This window comes from Phyllobates terribilis, unplaced genomic scaffold (genome assembly GCF_046119375.1).
Source record: "Phyllobates terribilis strain yellow unplaced genomic scaffold, ASM4611937v1 Scaffold_14__1_contigs__length_39327217, whole genome shotgun sequence".
NCBI classification, from domain to species: Eukaryota; Metazoa; Chordata; class Amphibia; order Anura; family Dendrobatidae; genus Phyllobates; species Phyllobates terribilis.
Window position 1 is genome coordinate 28198329 of NW_027362774.1, and position 21800 is coordinate 28220128.

The 21800-nt window shown below is 44.2% G+C and overlaps 2 protein-coding genes across 4 annotated transcripts in view; one reads left to right on the plus strand and one right to left on the minus strand.

The window, feature by feature from the left end:
- Nucleotides 1–21800, plus strand: part of MARVELD3 (MARVEL domain containing 3) — a 39827-nt gene that overhangs the window by 8491 nt on the left and 9536 nt on the right. For 2 of the 3 annotated variants that reach the window (XM_073659804.1, XM_073659802.1), the window contains exons 1-3: nucleotides 11008–11148; nucleotides 13625–14177; nucleotides 19851–19960. In XM_073659804.1, coding sequence (XP_073515905.1) covers nucleotides 13633–14177; nucleotides 19851–19960 — 655 coding nt within the window. In that variant the 5' untranslated portion in view covers nucleotides 11008–11148; nucleotides 13625–13632. Of the gene's footprint in view, nucleotides 1–11007; nucleotides 11149–13624; nucleotides 14178–19850; nucleotides 19961–21800 lie in introns of those variants that run through there. The other variant, XM_073659803.1, reaches the window with a different exon arrangement.
- TINF2 (TERF1 interacting nuclear factor 2) lies at nucleotides 1892–10885 on the minus strand. Its single transcript, XM_073659629.1, has 7 exons — nucleotides 10772–10885; nucleotides 6630–6814; nucleotides 6434–6532; nucleotides 3681–3782; nucleotides 3508–3606; nucleotides 3139–3217; nucleotides 1892–2439 (listed from the first exon to the last, which is right to left on the minus strand). The coding sequence occupies exons 1-7, from the start codon at nucleotides 10860–10862 to the stop codon at nucleotides 1892–1894; spliced, it is 1203 nt and encodes a 400-aa protein (XP_073515730.1). The 5' UTR covers nucleotides 10863–10885.

Below are 21800 nucleotides of genomic sequence, written 5' to 3' on the forward strand. Positions count from 1 at the left end.
GTGAAGAAAGCTTCACAAACGCTTCTACCTGGCGGGAAAAACGCATGTAAAATCAGCATGTACAATCCGCATGTAAAATCCACATGCGTTTTTCCTGCCAGGGAGAAGTGTAAAAAATATGCTTCATTTCTGCATCGTGGGCACATAGCCTTAGTCAGCCACCAATTGTGCAAGTTCTTCCACTTATAAAGATGAGAGAGGCCTGTAATTGACATCATAGGTCGACCTCAACTATGAGAGACAAAAGGAGAAAACAAATCCTGAAAATCACATTGTCTGATTTGGAAAGAAATTTTTTTCAAATTTTGGTGGAAAATAAGTATTTGGTCAATTACAAACAAGCAAGATTTCTGGCTCTCACAGACCTGTAACTTCTTCTTTAAGATGCTCCTCTGTCCTCCACTCATTACCTGTAGTACTGACACCTGGTTGAACTTGTTATCAGTATATAAGACACCTGTCTGCAACCTCAAACAGTCACACTCCAAACTCCACTATGGTGAAGACCAAAGAGCTGTCGAAGGACACCGGAAACAAAATTGTAGCCCTGCACCAGGCTGGGAAGACTGAACCTGCAATAGGCAAGCAGCTTGGTGTGAAGAAATCAACTGTGGGAGCAATAATTAGAAAATGGAAGACATACAAGACCACTGATAATCTCCATCGATCTGGGGCTCCACACAAGATCTCACCCCGTGGGGTCAAAATGATCTCAAGAACGGTGAGCAGAAATTCCAGAACCACACGGGGGGACCTAGCGAATGACCTGCAGAGAGCTGGGACCAACGTTACACAGGCTACCATCAGTAACACACTACACCGCCAGGGACTCAGATCCTGCATTGCCAGACGTGTCCTCCTGCTTAAGCCATTACATGTCTGGGCCCGTCTGAAGTTTGCTGGAGAGCATTTGGATGATCCAGAAGAGTACTGGGAGATTGTCATATGGTCAGATGAAACCAAAGTAGAACTGTTTGGCAGAAACACAACTGACGAAAAAGAATGCTGAGTTGCATCCAAAGAACACCAGACCTACTGTGAAGCATGGGGGTGGCAACATCATGCTTTGGGGCTGTTTCTCTGCCAAGGGACCAGGACGACTGATCCGTGTACATGAAAAAATGAATGGGGCCATGTATCGTGAGATTTTAAGGGCAAACCTCCTTCCATCAGCAAGGGCATTGAAGATGAAATGTGGCTGGGTCTTTTAGGAGTGGCCTAGCCAGTCTCCAGATCTAAACCCTATAGAAAACCTTTGGAGGGAGTTGAAAGTCCGTGTTTCCCAGCGACAGCCCAAAATATCACTGCTCTAGAGGAGATCTGCATGGAGGAATGGGCCGACATACCAGCAACAGTGTGTGCCAACCTTGTGAAGACTTACAGAAAACATTTGACCTCTGTCATTGCCAACAAAGGATATATCACAAAGTATTGAGATGAGCTTTTGTAATTGACCAAATACTTATTTTCAACCAAAATTTGAAAAAAAAATTCTTTCCAAATCAGACAATGTGATTTTCAGGATTTGTTTTCTCATTTTGTCTCTCATAGTTGAGGTCTAGCTATGATGTCAATTACAGGCTGACCTCATCTTTATAAGTGGGAGAACTTGCACAATTGGTGGCTGACCAAATACTTTTTTTCCTACTGTATTATGGGGGTGAGGATAAGCGGAGACCTCTCTTTGGTTGAATTCTGCTCATGTCCTCTCCATCATGTTGGAATAAACTGTATCCAGGGAAGTAGTCGGGATCGTTGCTGTCGTTGTCTGTGGGACCAGAACATACCCAAAACCAACTATTAGATGTCTGACTTTGAGAGAGCTCAGAGTCGGCCACTTGAGGAGGCAAATCTTCCAGAGTTGTGTCTCGTGGATACTTGTTAATAATATTCAGAGGTAGTCTGGTGAGGCGGACTCTTGGCCAGGATTGCCTCCAGACTCATTGCACATGGACCTGTGTTCATTATCCGATACTGGAGAATGGTTCATCACCTGTTCTACCTCTGTATCCTGCATGTCAGTAAATACCCCATGTCCCATCACATCATGACTAGCACATTGATCAGGACGGCGCTTCTGGTCAAGGTCTAGGCTTTGAGATTGCCAAGGATCGGGAGGAGAAAGATTTCCACTATCGTTGACTTTAGAGTTTTGACTGCAGTCAAAGCCAAAAACCGCAAAACATGGTGGCGGAGGTTCATCGTTATCGGGGGAACTATTGATGAAATCTAGCGTCCTTCTACTGACAGGTTCCCGCTCCCAGCCTTGTGACGTACTCAATCTGATGCCCTCATGCCCACCATAACCTCGTTTACGCCTTGTGTATTTCTGGCTCTCAGCTTGATCGCTGCTCAAGTTTTCTTTCGATCGATCGGCGGATCTTGCAGCATTAGTAGCGGGATTTGTCCTATTTCTTGTTTCCTTTGTAGCTAAAAAATCTAAAACAAATGAAGAAAAAAAAAGACAAAAAAACGTGTATATGGACAAGGGAGATAACGCACAATGATTCTGCTGAAGCCCCTTTACAAGTGTCGAGAGCATGTGGACTCAGATATTTTATTTAGTAGTCATAGAGGTGGAGACCCCTCTATAGGACTAAATATTGTTTAGGACCCCCAACTATCACTTATGTAGCTATACATCCATGCTGATAGCCTGGGTCTTGCACTTGTTAATGGGGGCATCATTGTGGAAAAGCCGTTTTGCCGACACTACCCTGGGTTCCCTCCCCGGTCTCTGTTCACCCATCGCTGACCAGTAAGCAAAGGACAGCTGGGGACCAAGGTCATATCAGTACAACTCCTTTTCTTCCCTTTTAAGATGTTTGTAAAAAATACATTGGCTTTGGACAACCCCTTTAATTTATAGCCAAGTGACGGCTAATCAACAAGTAATACTTATCGTGAAAGAGGATGGGAGTTGGAGTTCAACTTTGCGTTTAAAGAAACATCCACATGGGGTCATGTTACAATTTCAACTTTTATTACATATATAAGAACAGATAAAAGTATAAAAACAGATTCTTTAAAAAGAACAGATCACGGAAATCTAATAACGAGAGAAGAAGACTACACCTCCCAGAGGTAATAAGACGAGGCGGCCACGGAGACGTCCTCAGAAGCCGAACCTTAACTTACTTAGTCCTGAACTGGGACGGATGGGGGTGCTGGAGCGATGGTCCTTGACTATCACAGGCTGCTTTGTGGTTTCTTGGACCTGTGTCAGGAGAAATAGCATAATGGCTGTCAGTAACGCTCGGTTTGGAGGAGCGTGCATGTGTTTTCTTGGAGAGAAGGCAATAAGTCCCTGCCAAAAAACAATGCAGAAAAGTGCAAACGAATGGAGTCGCATTGCAACGTGTCAGGTACCACGTTGCAAACAAGTCCAACTGGTTCTGGGTTTTTGATTGTCGCGGTACCCTAGTGGGTCGCAATATGACCCCATTTCACCTGCTGCATAAAACTAATCTTTGTGTGGCCCGAGCATTAATCCGAGCCCGTCTTTACCTGGTGGTTGAGGACCGTCTGGAGCCTGTGCAAAAATTCCCACAGAAGCTTCTCGAGGGCGGCCATAAATGCGTCCCCATATTCTAGTGGCAGCGTGTTCTATGGAGCAAGAACAAGGTGATGAATTGCGTTAACAGCGGGGCACATCTCGACGCCTGTATGCCGCATCTCACCTCTACATAATGCTCACGAAATTTTTCATCCCGGATCATGCGAAGAACCAATTTCCGAAAATGTATCTTACACTGTCGGACCTTACATACATTACGTTGGGCCTGAAGATGCAAAAAAAAAAAAAAACGAAGATAAAATTATAATTTTGCAGCAAGCTCCAATATAAGATCTCTAGGTCAAGACGGAGATTTTGCTTGGTCATCAGCTGGGGTGTTCCAGACCTGGGGACTCTGGGGTTCCCCCCCCCAAGTTCCAGACCTGGGGACTCTGGGGTTCCCCCCCCCAAGTTCCAGACCTGGGGACTCTGGGGTTCCCCCCCCCAAGTTCCAGACCTGGGGACTCTGGGGTTCCCCCCCCCCAAGTTCCAGACCTGGGGACTCTGGGGTCCCCCCCCCCAAGTTCCAGACCTGGGGACTCTGGGGTCCCCCCCCCCAAGTTCCAGACCTGGGGACTCTGGGGTCCCCCCCCCCAAGTTCCAGACCTGGGGACTCTGGGGTCCCCCCCCCCAAGTTCCAGACCTGGGGACTCTGGGGTCCCCCCCCCCCCAAGTTCCAGACCTGGGGACTCTGGGGTCCCCCCCCCCCCCCCCAAGTTCCAGACCTGGGGACTCTGGGGTTCCCCCCCCCCCCCCCCCAAGTTCCAGACCTGGGGACTCTGGGGTTCCCCCCCCCCCCCCCCCAAGTTCCAGACCTGGGGACTCTGGGGTTCCCCCCCCCCCCCCCCCAAGTTCCAGACCTGGGGACTCTGGGGTTCCCCCCCCCCCCCCAAGTTCCAGACCTGGGGACTCTGGGGTTCCCCCCCCCCCCCCCCCAAGTTCCAGACCTGGGGACTCTGGGGTTCCCCCCCCCCCCCCCAAGTTCCAGACCTGGGGACTCTGGGGTTCCCCCCCCCCCCAAGTTCCAGACCTGGGGACTCTGGGGTTCCCCCCCCCCCCCCCCCAAGTTCCAGACCTGGGGACTCTGGGGTTCCCCCCCCCCCCCCCCCCAAGTTCCAGACCTGGGGACTCTGGGGTTCCCCCCCCCCCCCCCCCCAAGTTCCAGACCTGGGGACTCTGGGGTTCCCCCCCCCCCCAAGTTCCAGACCTGGGGACTCTGGGGTTCCCCCCCCCCCCCAAGTTCCAGACCTGGGGACTCTGGGGTTCCCCCCCCCCCCAAGTTCCAGACCTGGGGACTCTGGGGTTCCCCCCCCCCCCCCCAAGTTCCAGACCTGGGGACTCTGGGGTTCCCCCCCCCCCCCCAAGTTCCAGACCTGGGGACTCTGGGGTTCCCCCCCCCCCCCAAGTTCCAGACCTGGGGACTCTGGGGTTCCCCCCCCCCCCCCAAGTTCCAGACCTGGGGACTCTGGGGTTCCCCCCCCCCCCCCCAAGTTCCAGACCTGGGGACTCTGGGGTTCCCCCCCCCCCCAAGTTCCAGACCTGGGGACTCTGGGGTTCCCCCCCCCCCCCCAAGTTCCAGACCTGGGGACTCTGGGGTTCCCCCCCCCCCCCAAGTTCCAGACCTGGGGACTCTGGGGTTCCCCCCCCCCCAAGTTCCAGACCTGGGGACTCTGGGGTTCCCCCCCCCAAGTTCCAGACCTGGGGACTCTGGGGTTCCCCCCCCCCCAAGTTCCAGACCTGGGGACTCTGGGTCCCCCCCCCCCCCCCCCCCAAGTTCCAGACCTGGGGACTCTGGGGTTCCCCCCCCCCCCCCCAAGTTCCAGACCTGGGGACTCTGGGGTTCCCCCCCCCCCCCAAGTTCCAGACCTGGGGACTCTGGGGTTCCCCCCCCCAAGTTCCAGACCTGGGGACTCTGGGGTTCCCCCCCCCAAGTAGCCACATAAGATGACAGTATTTTACATGGTAGGAGGGGGTGAGAGTTTGGGCACCTATGACCATAGGTGATTAGGGATCTAAACTCTCCTTTATAGGAGGAGCAAGCTCATGGACTCCAATGAATCTCAGTCATTCATGGGAGACTCTGATGGTTAGGGAAGACTAAGATCGGGCAGTTAGATGTCAATATGCTCAATCCTTTTTTTTCAGGGAAGGTAAGAAGCTGCCAGAGGTGTGTAAGGGCAGAAAAGTGTGGAAACCATCTGACGTCTTATCTGGATTTTCAGTTTCTGGTGTCTTTGGATGTGCAATAGGATCATTTTTGGCTGGGTTCTGCAGAGATAAAACCCAAACTTAATGCAAAAAAATAAGAGGTATTTTTACAATATTGTGACGTGATCTTTAGAAAAACATCCACAGGTCACGTCTCCCGAGCACAGAATGTGCTGACTCACGGAGAAGCTGTTTACCACCCGGTGTTGATGCACGGACTGGGGAAATAAGGGAGGTGTGTGTTTTTAGGGGGAGGCAGCAGCAGTTGCTGAAGCAGGGGTCCGATTCTAAACTTACAGATCAGTCTGGTTCCTATCAGGGCAAACTAAACATAAAAATGCCACACCGGGGACATCTAGTGGTATCACTTATTAATGCAGTCATGTCAAGGAGCTGCTGGATGGGGCAGGATCAGGAGCCGGATCAGGAGCCGGCGTACGGGGCAGGATCAGGAGCCGGCGTACGGGGCAGGATCAGGAGCCGGCGTACGGGGCAGGATCAGGAGCCGGCGTACGGGGCAGGATCAGGAGCCGGCGTACGGGGCAGGATCAGGAGCTGGCGTACGGGGCAGGATCAGGAGCTGAGCCCGATCCACAAAGGGCAGACAAACTTTCACCAGAACGAACAGATAATTGTAGGAGGGTCTTCATAAGGGGCGATAATACTTACCGCTTCCGAATCATCGGGGAAAACAGGAGGAAAGTGAGAGTTCAGCGCCGTGAGGACGTCCAGCAGGGGCTTCTTTTCTTCCATCATGTGGAGAACGATCTGAGGAACGGAATAAAACAATAAATAAATATCTGGGATATCATTATATTTACTCCACCGCCGGCCACTGGAGCAGCACAAGCCGCCGGCCGCTCACCTTCCCTCTCAGGCCGGTGCTGAGCTTCGCGTGGTGCCTGTAGCAGAGAAGATCGGGGACTTGTTCGTGAGTTAATTCCAAAAATTCTAGAATTCTTCCAAAGTTCTGGACGTCCCTCTTCTTCATCACCAGCCATGTAGCCTTGATCAGCACAGAAACGGACGATCCCGAGTCCACAGAGGGGCCTGCAAAATAAGAAACAACCGTGCACACATCAATCAAGGCTGAAGACAGAAATCAGTCCACGGAGATCAACCCAGAAGAGGATTCAGAGAGGCCGATGAGAACTGCCCCATATTAGGGGGAAAAGGCCTTCCCGGCTCCACATACGGCAGCCAGGCGAGCTCCCTGGATCAGCGTCACAGAATCTACCTGCAATATTATGGTGTCAAGAAAGGCGTGCAGGTTTCCTTGTACTTTTGCAGTGAATCGACCATTACAACATAATGTGGCAAAGTTCTATAATCTCACTGCTCCGACAGTAAAGAATCCATAACCTCACTGCTCCGACAGTAAAGAATCCATAACCTCACTGCTCCAACAGTAAAGAATCCATAACCTCACTGCTCCGACAGTAAAGAATCCATAACCTCACTGCTCCGACAGTAAAGAATCCATAACCTCACTGCTCCGACAGTAAAGAATCCATAACCTCACTGCTCCGACAGTAAAGAATCCATAACCTCACTGCTCCGACAGTAAAGAATCCATAACCTCACTGCTCCGACAGTAAAGAATCCATAACCTCACTGCTCCGACAGTAAAGAATCCATAACCTCACTGCTCCGACCGTAAAGAATCCATAACCTCACTGCTCCGACAGTAAAGAATCCATAACCTCACTGCTCCGACAGTAAAGAATCCATAACCTCACTGCTCCGACAGTAAAGAATCCATAACCTCACTGCTCCGACAGTAAAGAATCCATAACCTCACTGCTCCGACAGTAAAGAATCCATAACCTCACTGCTCCGACAGTAAAGAATCCATAACCTCACTGCTCAGACAGTAAAGAATCCATAACCTCACTGCTCAGACAGTAAAGAATCCATAACCTCACTGCTCAGACAGTAAAGAATCCATAACCTCAATGCTCGCACAGTAAAGAATCCATAACCTCACTGCTCATACAGCAAGGAATCCATTGACCTGCCGCTCTTACAGTAAGGAATATATAATCTCACCGCTTGTACAGTAAAGAATCCATAACATCACCGCTCTTACATTAAAGAGATTGTCTGGTCCAAAATTATAAGTCTGCAGTCACTCTGTAACTGCAGAGTTATGAATCCCCCCTCAGTGCACGCACCGTGCGGATACCCCAGAGGGTATGTATGTGTTATACATGGTCCCGGCCAGGGCCCGTCTAGTGGGCGAGGCATCGCTCCATACAAGTACGGGGTCACTCCCCGTCTAGTGACGCGAGTGACCAGTGGGTGTGGCCGACTAGAGGGTGCGGCCTCACTCCATACAAATGTATGGAGGCGAGGCCACGCCCACTGGCCGGGAGTATGTATAAGCCATATATACCCTTTAGTCCCGGGTCAGAAACCGGCGAATCCCCGGTGTGCAGTCACACAGAGTGACTCCAGACTTGCAGATTTGGACCGGACAAACCCTTTAATGAAATCACAATCTCACTGCAATTAATTTAGGCATGAAGTGGACAAAAGTCCAGGAACGTTTAGTTTCCACTTTTGAATGTAAAGTAATAGCAGCACTTGTCCACTAGATGGTGCATGAGGTATGGTAACTGCAGACTACAGATAAGATCCAACTGGTCAAAGAGCAAAAAAATAAGTAATAATTATATATTTTTTTTTACATATTTTCCTCCATTTATTCCAACGGCCATAACTTTTATTTTTCCATGCACACAGTCATATGACAACTTGCTTTTTTTTTTTTTTTTTTGCAGGGTGAGCCGTGATTTTGAATGACAATCTTTTCGCCATACAATGTACTTAAAAAAAAAACTGGAAAAAAAATGTGGTTAAATAGGTGAACAAAATGCAAATGCAATGTTGCCGTTGTTAGTAATTTTTTTTTTTTTTTTTTTTTAATGGTGTGGTGTGGTAATGCCGCACGTTTCTTCAGTTCAGTAGAATTACAGTGAATCCAAATAAAAAAAAATACATTTTTTACTTTAATTTATTGATTTTTATTTTATTTTTAACCAGGGAAAATGGAGCAAATCCAATTTATATAAATTTTTGTTTTCATTTCATTTATTTATTTTTAACCGGGGAAAATGTAATTCATATTTATTTTTGTTCAAATTTTATTTATTATTTTTATTTTATTTTCAACTGGGTAAAAGTGATGTAAATCCAATTTTTAACCGTAGAAAAGTGGGGTAAATACAAATTTATTTTTTCAATTATTGATTTTTATTTTTAACCGGGGAAAAGTCAGGTAAATCCGGTTTATATGTACACTTTTTTTTTAATATTCTACTTTATTTTTACATTTGATTGTTCTCTACTCAGCAATGGCTCCTGGTCATCTCCAGCTCCAGCTCTCAGGCCACTCCCCTCCTGCTCCCAGGCTGTTCCAGCTCCCGGGCTGCTCCCAGCCGCTCCCCTCCTGCTCCCAGGCCACTCCAGCTCCCGGGCTGCTCCCCTCCTGCTCCAGCTCTGGCCGCTCCCCTCCTGCTCCAGCTCTGGCCGCTCCCCTCCTGCTCCCCTCCCGCTCCAGCTCTGGCCGCTCCCCTCCTGCTCCCCTCCCGCTCCAGCTCTGGCCGCTCCCCTCCTGCTCCCCTCCCGCTCTGGCCGCTCCCCTCCTGCTCCCAGGCCGCTCCAGCTCTGGCCGCTCCCCTCCTGCTCCCAGGCCGCTCCAGCTCCTGCTCCCAGGCCGCTCCAGCTCCTGCTCCCAGGCCGCTCCAGCTCCTGCTCCCAGGCCGCTCCAGCTCCTGCTCCCAGGCCGCTCCAGCTCCCGGGCCGCTCCAGCTCCTGCTCCCAGGCCACTCCAGCTCCCGGGCCGCTCCCCTCCTGCTCCCAGGCCGCTCCAGCTCCTGCTCCCAGGCCGCTCCAGCTCCCGGGCCGCTCCCCTCCTGCTCCCAGGCCGCTCCAGCTCCCGCTCCAGCTCTGGCCGCTCCCCTCCTGCTCCCCTCCAGCTCTGGCCGCTCCCCTCCTGCTCCCAGGCCGCTCCCCTCCTGCTCCCAGGCCGCTCCAGCTCCTGCTCCCAGGCCGCTCCAGCTCCTGCTCCCAGGCCGCTCCAGCTCCTGCTCCCAGGCCGCTCCAGCTCCTGCTCCCAGGCCGCTCCAGCTCCTGCTCCCAGGCCGCTCCAGCTCCTGCTCCCAGGCCGCTCCAGCTCCTGCTCCCAGGCCGCTCCAGCTCCTGCTCCCAGGCCGCTCCAGCTCCTGCTCCCAGGCCGCTCCAGCTCCTGCTCCCAGGCCGCTCCAGCTCCTGCTCCCAGGCCGCTCCAGCTCCTGCTCCCAGGCCGCTCCAGCTCCTGCTCCCAGGCCGCTCCAGCTCCTGCTCCCAGGCCGCTCCAGCTCCTGCTCCCAGGCCGCTCCAGCTCCCGGGCCGCTCCCCTCCTGCTCCCAGGCCGCTCCAGCTCCCGGGCTGCTCCGGCTCCCAGGCCGCTCCATGTGCCCAAAATGTCAGGAATGGGTTTATTTCCACTAAATAAAGTGTGTTTTGTTTTTTTTTTACATTTTAAAACTCCTTTTCATCTTTTTTGTCCCCACATGACGGGGCTGATGGCGCATATCACACCCTGCATGACTAAGAGGGCAGATCTGGCCGCCCCCCATCCTCCCCGCTGTTATTGGGGGCAGGGCACGAGGCTTGCAGGGTCGCCGCTCCCCTCTATCTACCAGGACAGAGTCGCCATTGACCGCAGCATCTAAGGGGGTTTTAATTGCCGGGATCAGATTAATCTCCGATCCTGGCTGTCCCGTAGGGTGGAACGTCATTTTGCAGGAGCACAATAATATACATTAAGGATTTATGCATCTAAATGTAAGACAAGCAAATATTCATGACACCGTTTTGCGCACACAGCCCCTGTGCAAACCATTGTGTCTCCATTTCTACAAAACACAAACTAAGCCCCCTATAGTGTCTGTAGACCCTCCTACATGTTCTGTTCACATATAAACCGTCAGAGCAGCCCCCACGTCACCGGCTAATACTCACCAGATCTTTCTGAACTTCTCCCGGTCATCTCCACGGCCTCCAGTACATGTCCAAACTCATCTCCACAAACCCACCAATCACAAAGCTGCATACACCCCTCCAGCCAATCACAGCACAACCAGTTACATCCGACCAATCATTACACGGCGTACATTCCCTTGACCAATCACTTTTCACCCGCCTTTATCAATCCGTCCAATCAAGTGAAGGCGCGTCTCCCTGTGCGTTCCAGAAGTCTGCGGCGCGCATTCTTTTGCGTTCCAGGTGTCGGGGGCGCGCACGCCGGAGTGTCTCAGGTGTGTTTCAGCGTCGGGGGCGCGCTTTCGGCTCCGAGTTTCGGTTCCTGCTGTTACGGAGAACATAAAGCAGAGATTTGGGTGAGTAAAGCACTAAATACCGGAGTATTACCATAGATAGAGGCAGGTGAATGTAACAAGTGCTGTCCGGGGTCAGGTGCAGGCACATAATAGGGGGGAATGATGATTTCGTGACTAAAATAATCCTGAGCTAATAAAAGCAACATTTTTTTTCGAAAATATATGATAATTAGTAAAAATTGGAAATGAACTTGGGCTGACTTAAAAAGTTTCTGGTTGCTACGGTTACGTAAAAAAACATGGTGACGGCTAAGACTGAGTTCACACATTGCGTCCAAAACTGCGCCAATCAGCACGTTTATACCATGAATAGAAGCCAAAAGCCGTTTACTGGTTTGTAGCCTGACAAAAGTCACATTTAGGGTCTTCTTCATTATTTAAAGGGGTTGTCCACTACGGACGGACCACGGGTGCAGCAGTGTGAGCTAGTAAAGTCCGGACTGATCTCCCGGACCGGCGCTGAAAAGCAGCGTGCGATTTATAGAGACCTCGTGCACACTGTGCTGTTCTTAAACGCTGAAGAAATTGACTTTCAGTGCGTTCTCTAATTCTGAACCATGTCAATTCCACTCATGGTTAATGAGCTCTTTTTATATTTTATTTTTTTTTTGCAATTTTTTTTTTATAGACTTGAACAATATGCAGAAAATCCACCTATAAAAAAAAAACGCTTTTTTTTTTTTGTGCGTTTCCACATGTGACTTTATCAATAAAGTTTTATCACAATTAGGTAACGGGAAGTTTTCAAAACAAAGTAGTTTAATTTAAAACGTGACGTAAAAAAAAAAAAAAAAAAAAAAAAATTCAATAAAAAACTGCAATGAAAAACAAACAAACAAGTAACCTAATTTATGCTCAAAACTCACCACATACTCATCATTAAAAACACTCACCAAATACTCATCATTAAAAAAAATAATAAATAAAAAGTGTTTTTTATTTTAGCTGACATTCATGATGGTGTTTTTCTTTTTCTGACATTTTATCAAATTTTTTTTTTCTGGCACTTTTTCAAGTCTTGCAGATAAGATTATCAGAGAAAAAGCAGAAAAATGCTAAATCCTGGACAAACGACAATAAAAAAAAAAACCCACACAAAACCCCCAGTGTTTAATATTTTATTTTAGACTTTAAACATCCGGCTTCTGAGCTTGTTACATGTAAAAAAAATAATAATAATCAAAATAGAAATGTTACATTGTATAGTTTTATTAGTATTTATGTACAATGATACATTGTGTATTATTGCTTATGTTTAATGATACATTGTTGCACTGTGTGTTATGTGCAATGTTACATTGTGTTTTATTACTTATGGGCAATGATACATTGTTGCACTGTGTATTATGTGTAATGATACATTGTCATATTGTGTATTATTACTTATGTGCAATGATACATTGCTGCACCGTGTATTATTACTTCTATACAATGATACATTGTCAAGAGACTTAGTGACTGCTAGGAGGTGTCTCTTTGGGGACAAGGGAGGACTGAAGTTTTGTTCCCAAGAATCAAGGCGGTCCTTGCACCAGCAGAATAGAAGGTGCCCGCATTGATCTGTACTTGACAAGTTCGGGGGGCTGCATGGAACATCTTAAAGGACTCCCTAATGATTGTTTGATGGGAAATCCATTTTGTGGTTCCCTGTAAAGAATTACGATACTAAATTTTTGGAGGAGGCGCAAGGTTCCTCTTCACTAGTCCTACCCCTCCTGCGCCTTTTAGGAGCGGCTTGGGGAAAACATCATGTAGCATACCATAGCGTTCTACTGAGACTAGACAGGCCCCCCCACCCATCAGAATTAGCTGCACATAGCCTGGAGGGGCTCTGCAAACTGTAGCCGCCTTTTTTGGATACCTTGATGGTGTGTTTTTGTGACCTGCTTTTATTTCTAATCTGTGCACCTGATATAGAAAAACAGAACAATGCAGAGATTCCTGTTCGTTTTGATTTAGTTTTGACTAAATGCTGTAGTTTTGATAAAAGCACAGTTTTATCAGCAGGAGATTATCAGTAGAGGACTAGTAAACCCCTCTGCCACGCCCCCACCACTGATTGGCCGCTTTTCTTGCATAGGCAGAAATCTGCCAATCAGAGGTTTGGGCGGGGTTATACAGAGCTCAGCATTCAGAGCTAACTGCCTGATCTGCAGCAGATAAGACAGTGCTTTGTTTTTTCTTCAAAACTACAGTAAGCAGCCCAGTAAGTGATATATCACCGGAATCAGGGTCTCTACCCCTACATCATGCTGTTCTCAGATGGTCAAAAAACTGGTGATAGATTCCCTTTAAAAGAGAGGGTCTGCTGTCCTTTAATAGAGTGTGCAGCTCTGACCCATCGGTTGTGTTTGGTATTGCAGCTCAGTCCCGTTAACTTTAATGGGGTGTCCAGGAGAAATAAATTGATGACCTATCGTTTTTAAGGAGATCCTTGATGCTCATTCTTTCTTGGTTATAAATGTCTGTGTCTTAGGTCTGAGAATGGTGGATAGTGGCCCCTATCCGAGCGATGGGGAGAGCCGAGCACCAAGGAAGCCCAGATACGAGCAGCGCAGCAGTCGTCCCAATACACGTGACCCCCATTCCGATACTCAGAGCGGATACACCGGAGAGAGGAATCCCAGCAGGAGCCACCACGAGCGCAGCCAGAACCGGCCGAGAGAAAAGGACCAGCATCACGGGGACAGGAGGCAAAACAGGCACCGGGAAGACAGGAGTCAGGGCCACCATCAAGAACGGGAGAGATACCATGGGGACCAGGAGAGGAGTAGAGACAAGCGCTACGATGACGGAGGACACAGCAGATATGAGGCGGATAGGAGCCGGAGTCGCTATGAGGAGAGAGACGGGTATTACAGGGAGAACAGCCCCAGCGGATACGAGGAAAGGTACGATCGCCACAAAGAGAGGAGCCGCAGCAGATTGGACGAGCGGGAAAGACATCAACAAAGCTACGTGCAAAGTGTAGACCGACATGGACTGTCAGTGAGCAAAAAAGAGCCAGAACATTACTACCCACCTGAGAGGTGAGTGCAAAAGCCAAAATGCCTGTACATAAGAGCAGTATTATAGTAGTTATATTCTTGTACATAAGAGCAGTATTATAGTAGTTATATTCTTGTACATAGGGAGCAGTATTACAGTAGTTATATTCTTGTACATAGGAGCAGTATTATAGTAGTTATATTCTTGTACATAAGAGCAGTATTATAGTAGTTATATTCTTGTACATAAGAGCAGTATTATAGTAGTTATATTCTTGTACATAAGAGCAGTATTATAGTAGTTATATTCTTGTACATAAGAGCAGTATTATAGTAGTTATATTCTTGTACATAAGAGCAGTATTATAGTAGTTATATTCTTGTACATAAGAGCAGTATTATAGTAGTTATATTCTTGTACATAGGAGCAGTATTATAGTAGTTATATTCTTGTACATAGGGAGCAGTATTATAGTAGTTATATTCATGTACATAGGGGGCAGTATTATAGTAGTTATATTCTTGTACATAGGGGCAGTATTATAGTAGTTATATTCTTGTACATAGGAGCAATATTATAGTAGTTATTTTCTTGTACATAGGGGGCAGTATTATAGTAGTTATATTCTTGTTCATAGGAGCAGTATTATAGTAGTTATATTCTTGCACATAGGGGGCAGTATTATAGTAGTTATATTTTTGTACATAGGAGCAGTATTATAGTAGTTATATTCTTGTACATAGAGAGCAGTACTATAGTAGTTATATTCTTGTACATAGGGGGCAGTATTATAATAGTTATATTCTTGTACATAGGAGCAGTATTATAGTAGTTATATTCTTGTACATAGGGGGCAGTATTATAGTAGTTATATTCTTGTACATAGGAGCAGTATTACAGTAGTTATATTCTTGTACATAGGAGCAGTATTATAGTAGTTATATTCTTGTACATAGGAGCAGTATTACAGTAGTTATATTCTTGTACATAGGGGGCAGTATTATAGTAGTTATATTCTTGTACATAGGAGCAGTATTATAGTAGTTATATTCTTGTACATAAGAGCAGTATTATAGTAGTTATATTCTTGTACATAAGAGCAGTATTATAGTAGTTATATTCTTGTACATAGGGGCAGTATTATAGTAGTTATATTCTTGTACATAGGAGCAGTATTATAGTAGTTATATTCTTGTACATAGGAGCAGTATTACAGTAGTTATATTCTTGTACATAGGGGGCAGTATTATAGTAGTTATATTCTTGTACATAGGAGCAGTATTATAGTAGTTATATTCTTGTACATAAGAGCAGTATTATAGTAGTTATATTCTTGTACATAGGAGCAGTATTATAGTAGTTATATTCTTGTACATAGGAGCAGTATTACAGTAGTTATATTCTTGTACATAGGGGGCAGTATTATAGTAGTTATATTCTTGTACATAGGAGCAGTATTATAGTAGTTATATTCTTGTACATAAGAGCAGTATTATAGTAGTTATATTCTTGTACATAGGAGCAGTATTATAGTAGTTATATTCTTGTACATAGGAACAGTATTATAGCAGTTATATTCTTGTACATATGGGCAGTATTACAGTAGTTATATTCTTGTACATAGGAGCAGTATTATAGTAGTTATATTCTTGTACATAGGAGCAGTATTACAGTAGTTATATTCTTGTACATATGGGCAGTATTACAGTAGTTATATTCTTGTACATAGGAGCAGTATTATAGTAGTTATATTCTTGTACATATGGGCAGTATTACAGTAGTTATATTCTTGTACATAGGAGCAGTATTATAGTAGTTATATTTTTGTTCATAGGAGCAGTATTATAGTAGTTATATTCTTGTACATAGGAGCAGTATTACAGTAGTTATATTCTTGTACATAGGGGGCAGTATTATAGTAGTTATATTCTTGTACATAGGAGCAGTATTATAGTAGTTATATTCTTGTACATAGGAGCAGTATTATAGTAGTTATATTATTGTACATAGGAGCAGTATTATAGTAGTTATATTCTTGTACATAGGAGCAGTATTACAGTAGTTATATTCTTGTACATATGGGCAGTATTACAGTAGTTATATTCTTGTACATAGGAGCAGTATTACAGTAGTTATATTCTTGTACATATGGGCAATATTACAGTAGTTATATTCTTGTACATAGGAGCAGTATTATAGTAGTTATATTCTTGTACATAGGAGCAGTATTATAGTAGTTATATTCTTGTACATAGGAGCAGTATTACAGTAGTTATATTCTTGTACATATGGGCAGTATTACAGTAGTTATATTCTTGTACATAGGAGCAGTATTACAGTAGTTATATTCTTGTACATAGGAGCAGTATTACAGTAGTTATATTCTTGTACATAGGAGCAGTATTATAGTAGTTAAATTCTTGTACATATGGGCAGTATTACAGTAGTTATATTCTTGTACATAGGGGGCAGTATTATAGTAGTTATATTCTTGTACATAGGGGGCAGTATTATAGTAGTTATATTCTTGTACATAGGAGCAGTATTATAGTAGTTATATTCTTGTACATAGGAGCAGTATTATAGTAGTTATATTCCTGTACATAGGGGCAGTATTATAGTAGTTATATTCTTGTACATAGGGGTAGTATTATAGTAGTTATATTCTTGTACATAGGGAGCAGTATTATAGTAGTTATATTCTTGTACATAGGGACAGTATTATAGTAGTTATATTCTTGTACATAGGGACTGTATTATAGTAGTTATATTCTTGTACATAGGAGCAGTATTATAGTAGTTATATTCTTGTACATAGGGAGCAGTATTATAGTAGTTATATTCTTGTACATAGGAGCAGTATTATAGTAGTTATATTCCTGTACATAGGGGCAGTATTATAGTAGTTATATTCTTGTACATAGGGGTAGTATTATAGTAGTTATATTCTTGTACATAGGGACAGTATTATAGTAGTTATATTCTTGTACATAGGGACAGTATTATAGTAGTTATATTCTTGTACATAGGGACAGTATTATAGTAGTTATATTCTTGTACATAGGGAGCAGTATTATAGTAGTTATATTCTTGTACATAGGGACAGTATTATAGTAGTTATATTCTTGTACATAGGAGCAGTATTATAGTAGTTATATTCTTGTACATAGGGGGCAGTATTATAGTAGTTATATTCTTGTACATAGGGGCAGTATTATAGTAGTTATATTCTTGTACATAGGAGCAGTATTCTAGTAGTTATATTCTTGTACATAAGGGGCAGTATTATAGTAGTTATATTCTTGTACATAAGGGGCAGTATTATAGTAGTTATATTCTTGTACATAAGAGGCAGTATTATAGTAGTTATATTCTTGTACATAGGGGGCAGTATTATAGTAGTTATATTCTTGTACATAGGGGGCAGTATTATAGTAGTTATATTCTTGTACATAGGGGGCAGTATTATAGTAGTTATATTCTTTTACATAGGAGCAGTATTATAGTAGTTATATTCTTGTACATAAGGGGCAGTATTATAGTAGTTATATTCTTGTACATAGGGGGCAGTATTATAGTAGTTATATTCTTGTAAATAGGGGGTAGTATTATAGTAGTTATATTCTTGTACATAGGGGGCAGTATTATAGTAGTTATATTCTTGTACATAGGGGGCAGTATTATAGTAGTTATATTCTTGTACATATGGGCAGTATTCTAGTAGTTATATTCTTGTACATATGGGCAGTATTATAGTAGTTATATTCTTGTACATAGGGGCAGTATTATAGTAGTTATATTCTTGTACATAGGGGGCAGTATTATAGTAGTTATATTCTTGTACATAGGGGGCAGTATTATAGTAGTTATATTCTTATACATAGGGGCAGTATTATAGTAGTTATATTCTTGTACATAGGGGCAGTATTATAGTAGTTATATTCTTGTACATAGGGGCAGTATTATAGTAGTTATATTCTTGTACATAGGAGCAGTATTATAGTAGTTATATTCTTGTACATAAGAGCAGTATTATAGTAGTTATATTCTTGTACATAGGAGCAGTATTATAGTAGTTATATTCTTGTACATAGGAGCAGTATTACAGTAGTTATATTCTTGTACATAGGGGGCAGTATTATAGTAGTTATATTCTTGTACATAGGAGCAGTATTATAGTAGTTATATTCTTGTACATAGGGGGCAGTATTATAGTAGTTATAACACTGCTCCTATGTACAAGAATATAACTACTATAATACTGCCCCCTATGTACAAGAATATAACTACTATAATACTGCTCCTATGTACAAGAATATAACTACTATAATACTGCTCCTATGTACAAGAATATAACTGCTATAATACTGCTCCTATGTACAAGAATATAACTGCTATAATACTGCCCCTATGTACAAGAATATAGTTACTATAATACTGCCCCCTATGTACAAGAATATAACTACTATAATACTGCTCCTATGTACAAGAATATAACTACTATAATACTGCCCCTATGTACAAGAATATAACTACTATAATACTGCCCCTATGTACAAGAATATAACTACTATAATACTGCCCCTATGTATAAGAATATAACTACTATAATACTGCCCCCTATGTACAAGAATATAACTACTATAATACTGCCCCCTATGTACAAGAATATAACTACTATAATACTGCCCCCTATGTACAAGAATATAACTACTATAATACTGCCCATATGTACAAGAATATAACTACTAGAATACTGCCCATATGTACAAGAATATAACTACTATAATATTCCCCCCTATTTACAAGAATATAACTACTATAATACTGCCCCTATTTACAAGAATATAACTACTATAATACTGTCCCTATGTACAAGAATATAACTACTATAATACTGCCCCCTATGTACAAGAATATAACTACTATAATACTGCCCCCTATGTACAAGAATATAACTACTATAATACTACCCCCTATTTACAAGAATATAACTACTATAATACTGCCCCCTATGTACAAGAATATAACTACTATAATACTGCCCCTTATGTACAAGAATATAACTACTATAATACTGCTCCTATGTACAAGAATATAACTACTATAATACTGCCCCCTATGTACAAGAATATAACTACTATAATACTGCCCCCTATGTACAAGAATATAACTACTATAATACTGCCCCCTATGTACAAGAATATAACTACTATAATACTTCCTCTTATGTACAAGAATATAACTACTATAATACTGCTCCTATGTACAAGCATATAACTACTATAATACTGCTCCTATGTACAAGAATATAACTACTATAACACTGCTCCTGTGTACAAGAATATAGTAGTTATATTCTTGTACATAGGAGCAGTATTATAGTAGTTATATGCTTGTACATAGGAGCAGTATTATAGTAGTTATATTCTTGTACATAGGGGCAGTATTATAGTAGTTATATTCTTGTACATAGGGGCAGTATTATAGTAGTTATATTCTTGTACATAGGGGGCAGTATTGTATATTTTTTATTTCTGTACATAGGGGGGCAGTATAATAACTACTATTGCACTTCCCTATGTGTATTATTTTTCCTGTGGCTTTTGTATTATATGTGCCTCACATTTATTCATTCGTCCATCTTTACGATTTCTTCTCTCGTCCTTCTTGCGTATCAGTAAAGCTGACCCTTAGTACATTTTGCCCCCTAGGTCTTTTTCTCCGCATAGTGCCGAGCGGCACGACCTGGAATATTACGAAGCTGAAAGAGAAGGAGGCATCTTGGATTGTCATAAGTGCAGGTACCTGTGCACCGGACGAGGTGAGTTACCTGTAGGGTCACATCACACACCACCGGCAGCAGTCTATACAATGAATTTAACCCTTTTCTTCCTTGAATTATATTTTTATAATATTAAATAGTAATAAATGGCTGAGTAGTTACTGTACTTATACTATTGCCCAGCAGGTCTGATAGTCATCTTGTATTATATCTCATACTCTGGTCACATCCAAAGCTGCTGCTCTCTGCAGAAATCATGTCCCTCCATACACAGAATCTGGTATATACCATCCCGGAAACCAAAACAGGAGCGAACTCTGTCCTCCTAAAGCGGCTTATCCTGTTCTTCACGGCTTATCCTGTTCTTCACGCTGAGATGAATGTTTTTTTGCAATAAGAGTCTGTAGAAAAAAGGGCAGGGCAGAGTAAGAAAAGGGTCATCAGGGGCGTCCGCCCCGCGGCTCACCGCTCTCTTTCTTCTCCATTGTTCTTCTAATGAAATCAGAGGAAATTTCCAGCAGAGACGACCCAAGTCCATTCTTATTTGTGCAGAACTGAGCGTCCTGATCTCAAATACTGCAATGCACGGATTCCTCCATCTAATGATGTATGATTACACACTGACGTCCGTCACCCCCTAACGTTTACGCCCCTTGTCTGTTCTGTGCACTTATATGACAAAGTGACATTAAAAAATAAGAGCAATAGCTGTCGCATCTCTAGATTAAAACGTGCATTTAATATCTGCCAAATCTGCGGAAGAAAAGCACAAAAAAAAATTCTAAAAAGAGTGAACGACTCGCTGTTCGCATGTCCGTTTTTTTTTTGCTTCTTTTAATTGTTCCAAAAGCTGTAAAGTGGCTAAAAGAAGCGTCCCTATCGTTCTTCTATTGCAAGCCGCTCAGTAATTTATATATACAGTGGGGAAAATAAGTATTTGATACACTGCCAATATTGCAAGTTTTCCCACCTACAAAGAATGGAGAGGTCTGTAATTTTTTATCGTAGGTCACTTCACCTGTGAGAGACAGAATCTAAAAATAAATCCAGAAAATCACATTGTATGATTTTTACATACCATACATACTCCAGTATAAGCCGAGGCACCTAATTTTACCATAAAAAAATGGAAAAATTATTGACTTGAGTATAAGCCTAGGGTGCGAAATGCAGCAGCTCCTGGTAAAATTATCCATCGTGGTACTCATTTCTCCCTCATCCCCAAGCCTGGTATTTATGGCCCCCCTCATCCCCCAATCCTGGTATGTGTGGCCCCCCTCATCCCCCAATCCTGGTATGTGTGGCCCCCCCCTCATCCCCCAATCCTGGTATGTGTGGCCCCCCCTCATCCCCCAATCCTGGTATGTGTGGCCCCCCCTCATCCCCCAATCCTGGTATGTGTGGCCCCCCTCATCCCCCAATCCTGGTATGTGTGGCCCCCCTCATCCCCGAATCCTGGTATGTGTGGCCCCCCCTCATCCCCCAATCCTGGTATGTGTGGCCCCCCTCATCCCCCAATCCTGGTATGTGTGGCCCCCCCTCATCCCCCAATCCTGGTATGTGTGGCCCCCCCTCATCCCCCAATCCTGGTATGTGTGGCCTCCTCATCCCCCAGTCCTGGTATGTGTGGCCTCCTCATGCCCAATCCTGGTATGTATGGCCCCATCACTGCGAACATAAAAAAAAATAAACACTTATACTTACCTTCCTTCCTCACCTCTGCTCCAGCGCTGCTGTGTCCTGTCTGTCAGGCAGCTCATGTCGGCATCTGAGCAGTGCATGGCGTCACAGCCATGCGCTCTCAGACGCTGATGTGAGCTGCCTGCATATTCACTCCTCTCCATGCCGGGACTATGGGCGTGGAGAAGAGTGAATATGC

Bases quoted from the DNA above. Each gene is read 5' to 3' on its own strand.
- TINF2 (XM_073659629.1), bottom strand. From the start codon at position 10,862: ATGCAGCTTTGTGATTGGTGGGTTTGTGGAGATGAGTTTGGACATGTA. The intron at 6,815-10,771 runs GTGAGTATTAGC...CTTATTTTGCAG, and splicing joins GAGAAGTTCAGAAAGATCTG to GCCCCTCTGTGGACTCGGGA. The intron at 2,440-3,138 runs GTAAGTTAAGGT...CATTTGTTTTAG, and splicing joins CCGTCCCAGTTCAGGACTAA to ATTTTTTAGCTACAAAGGAA.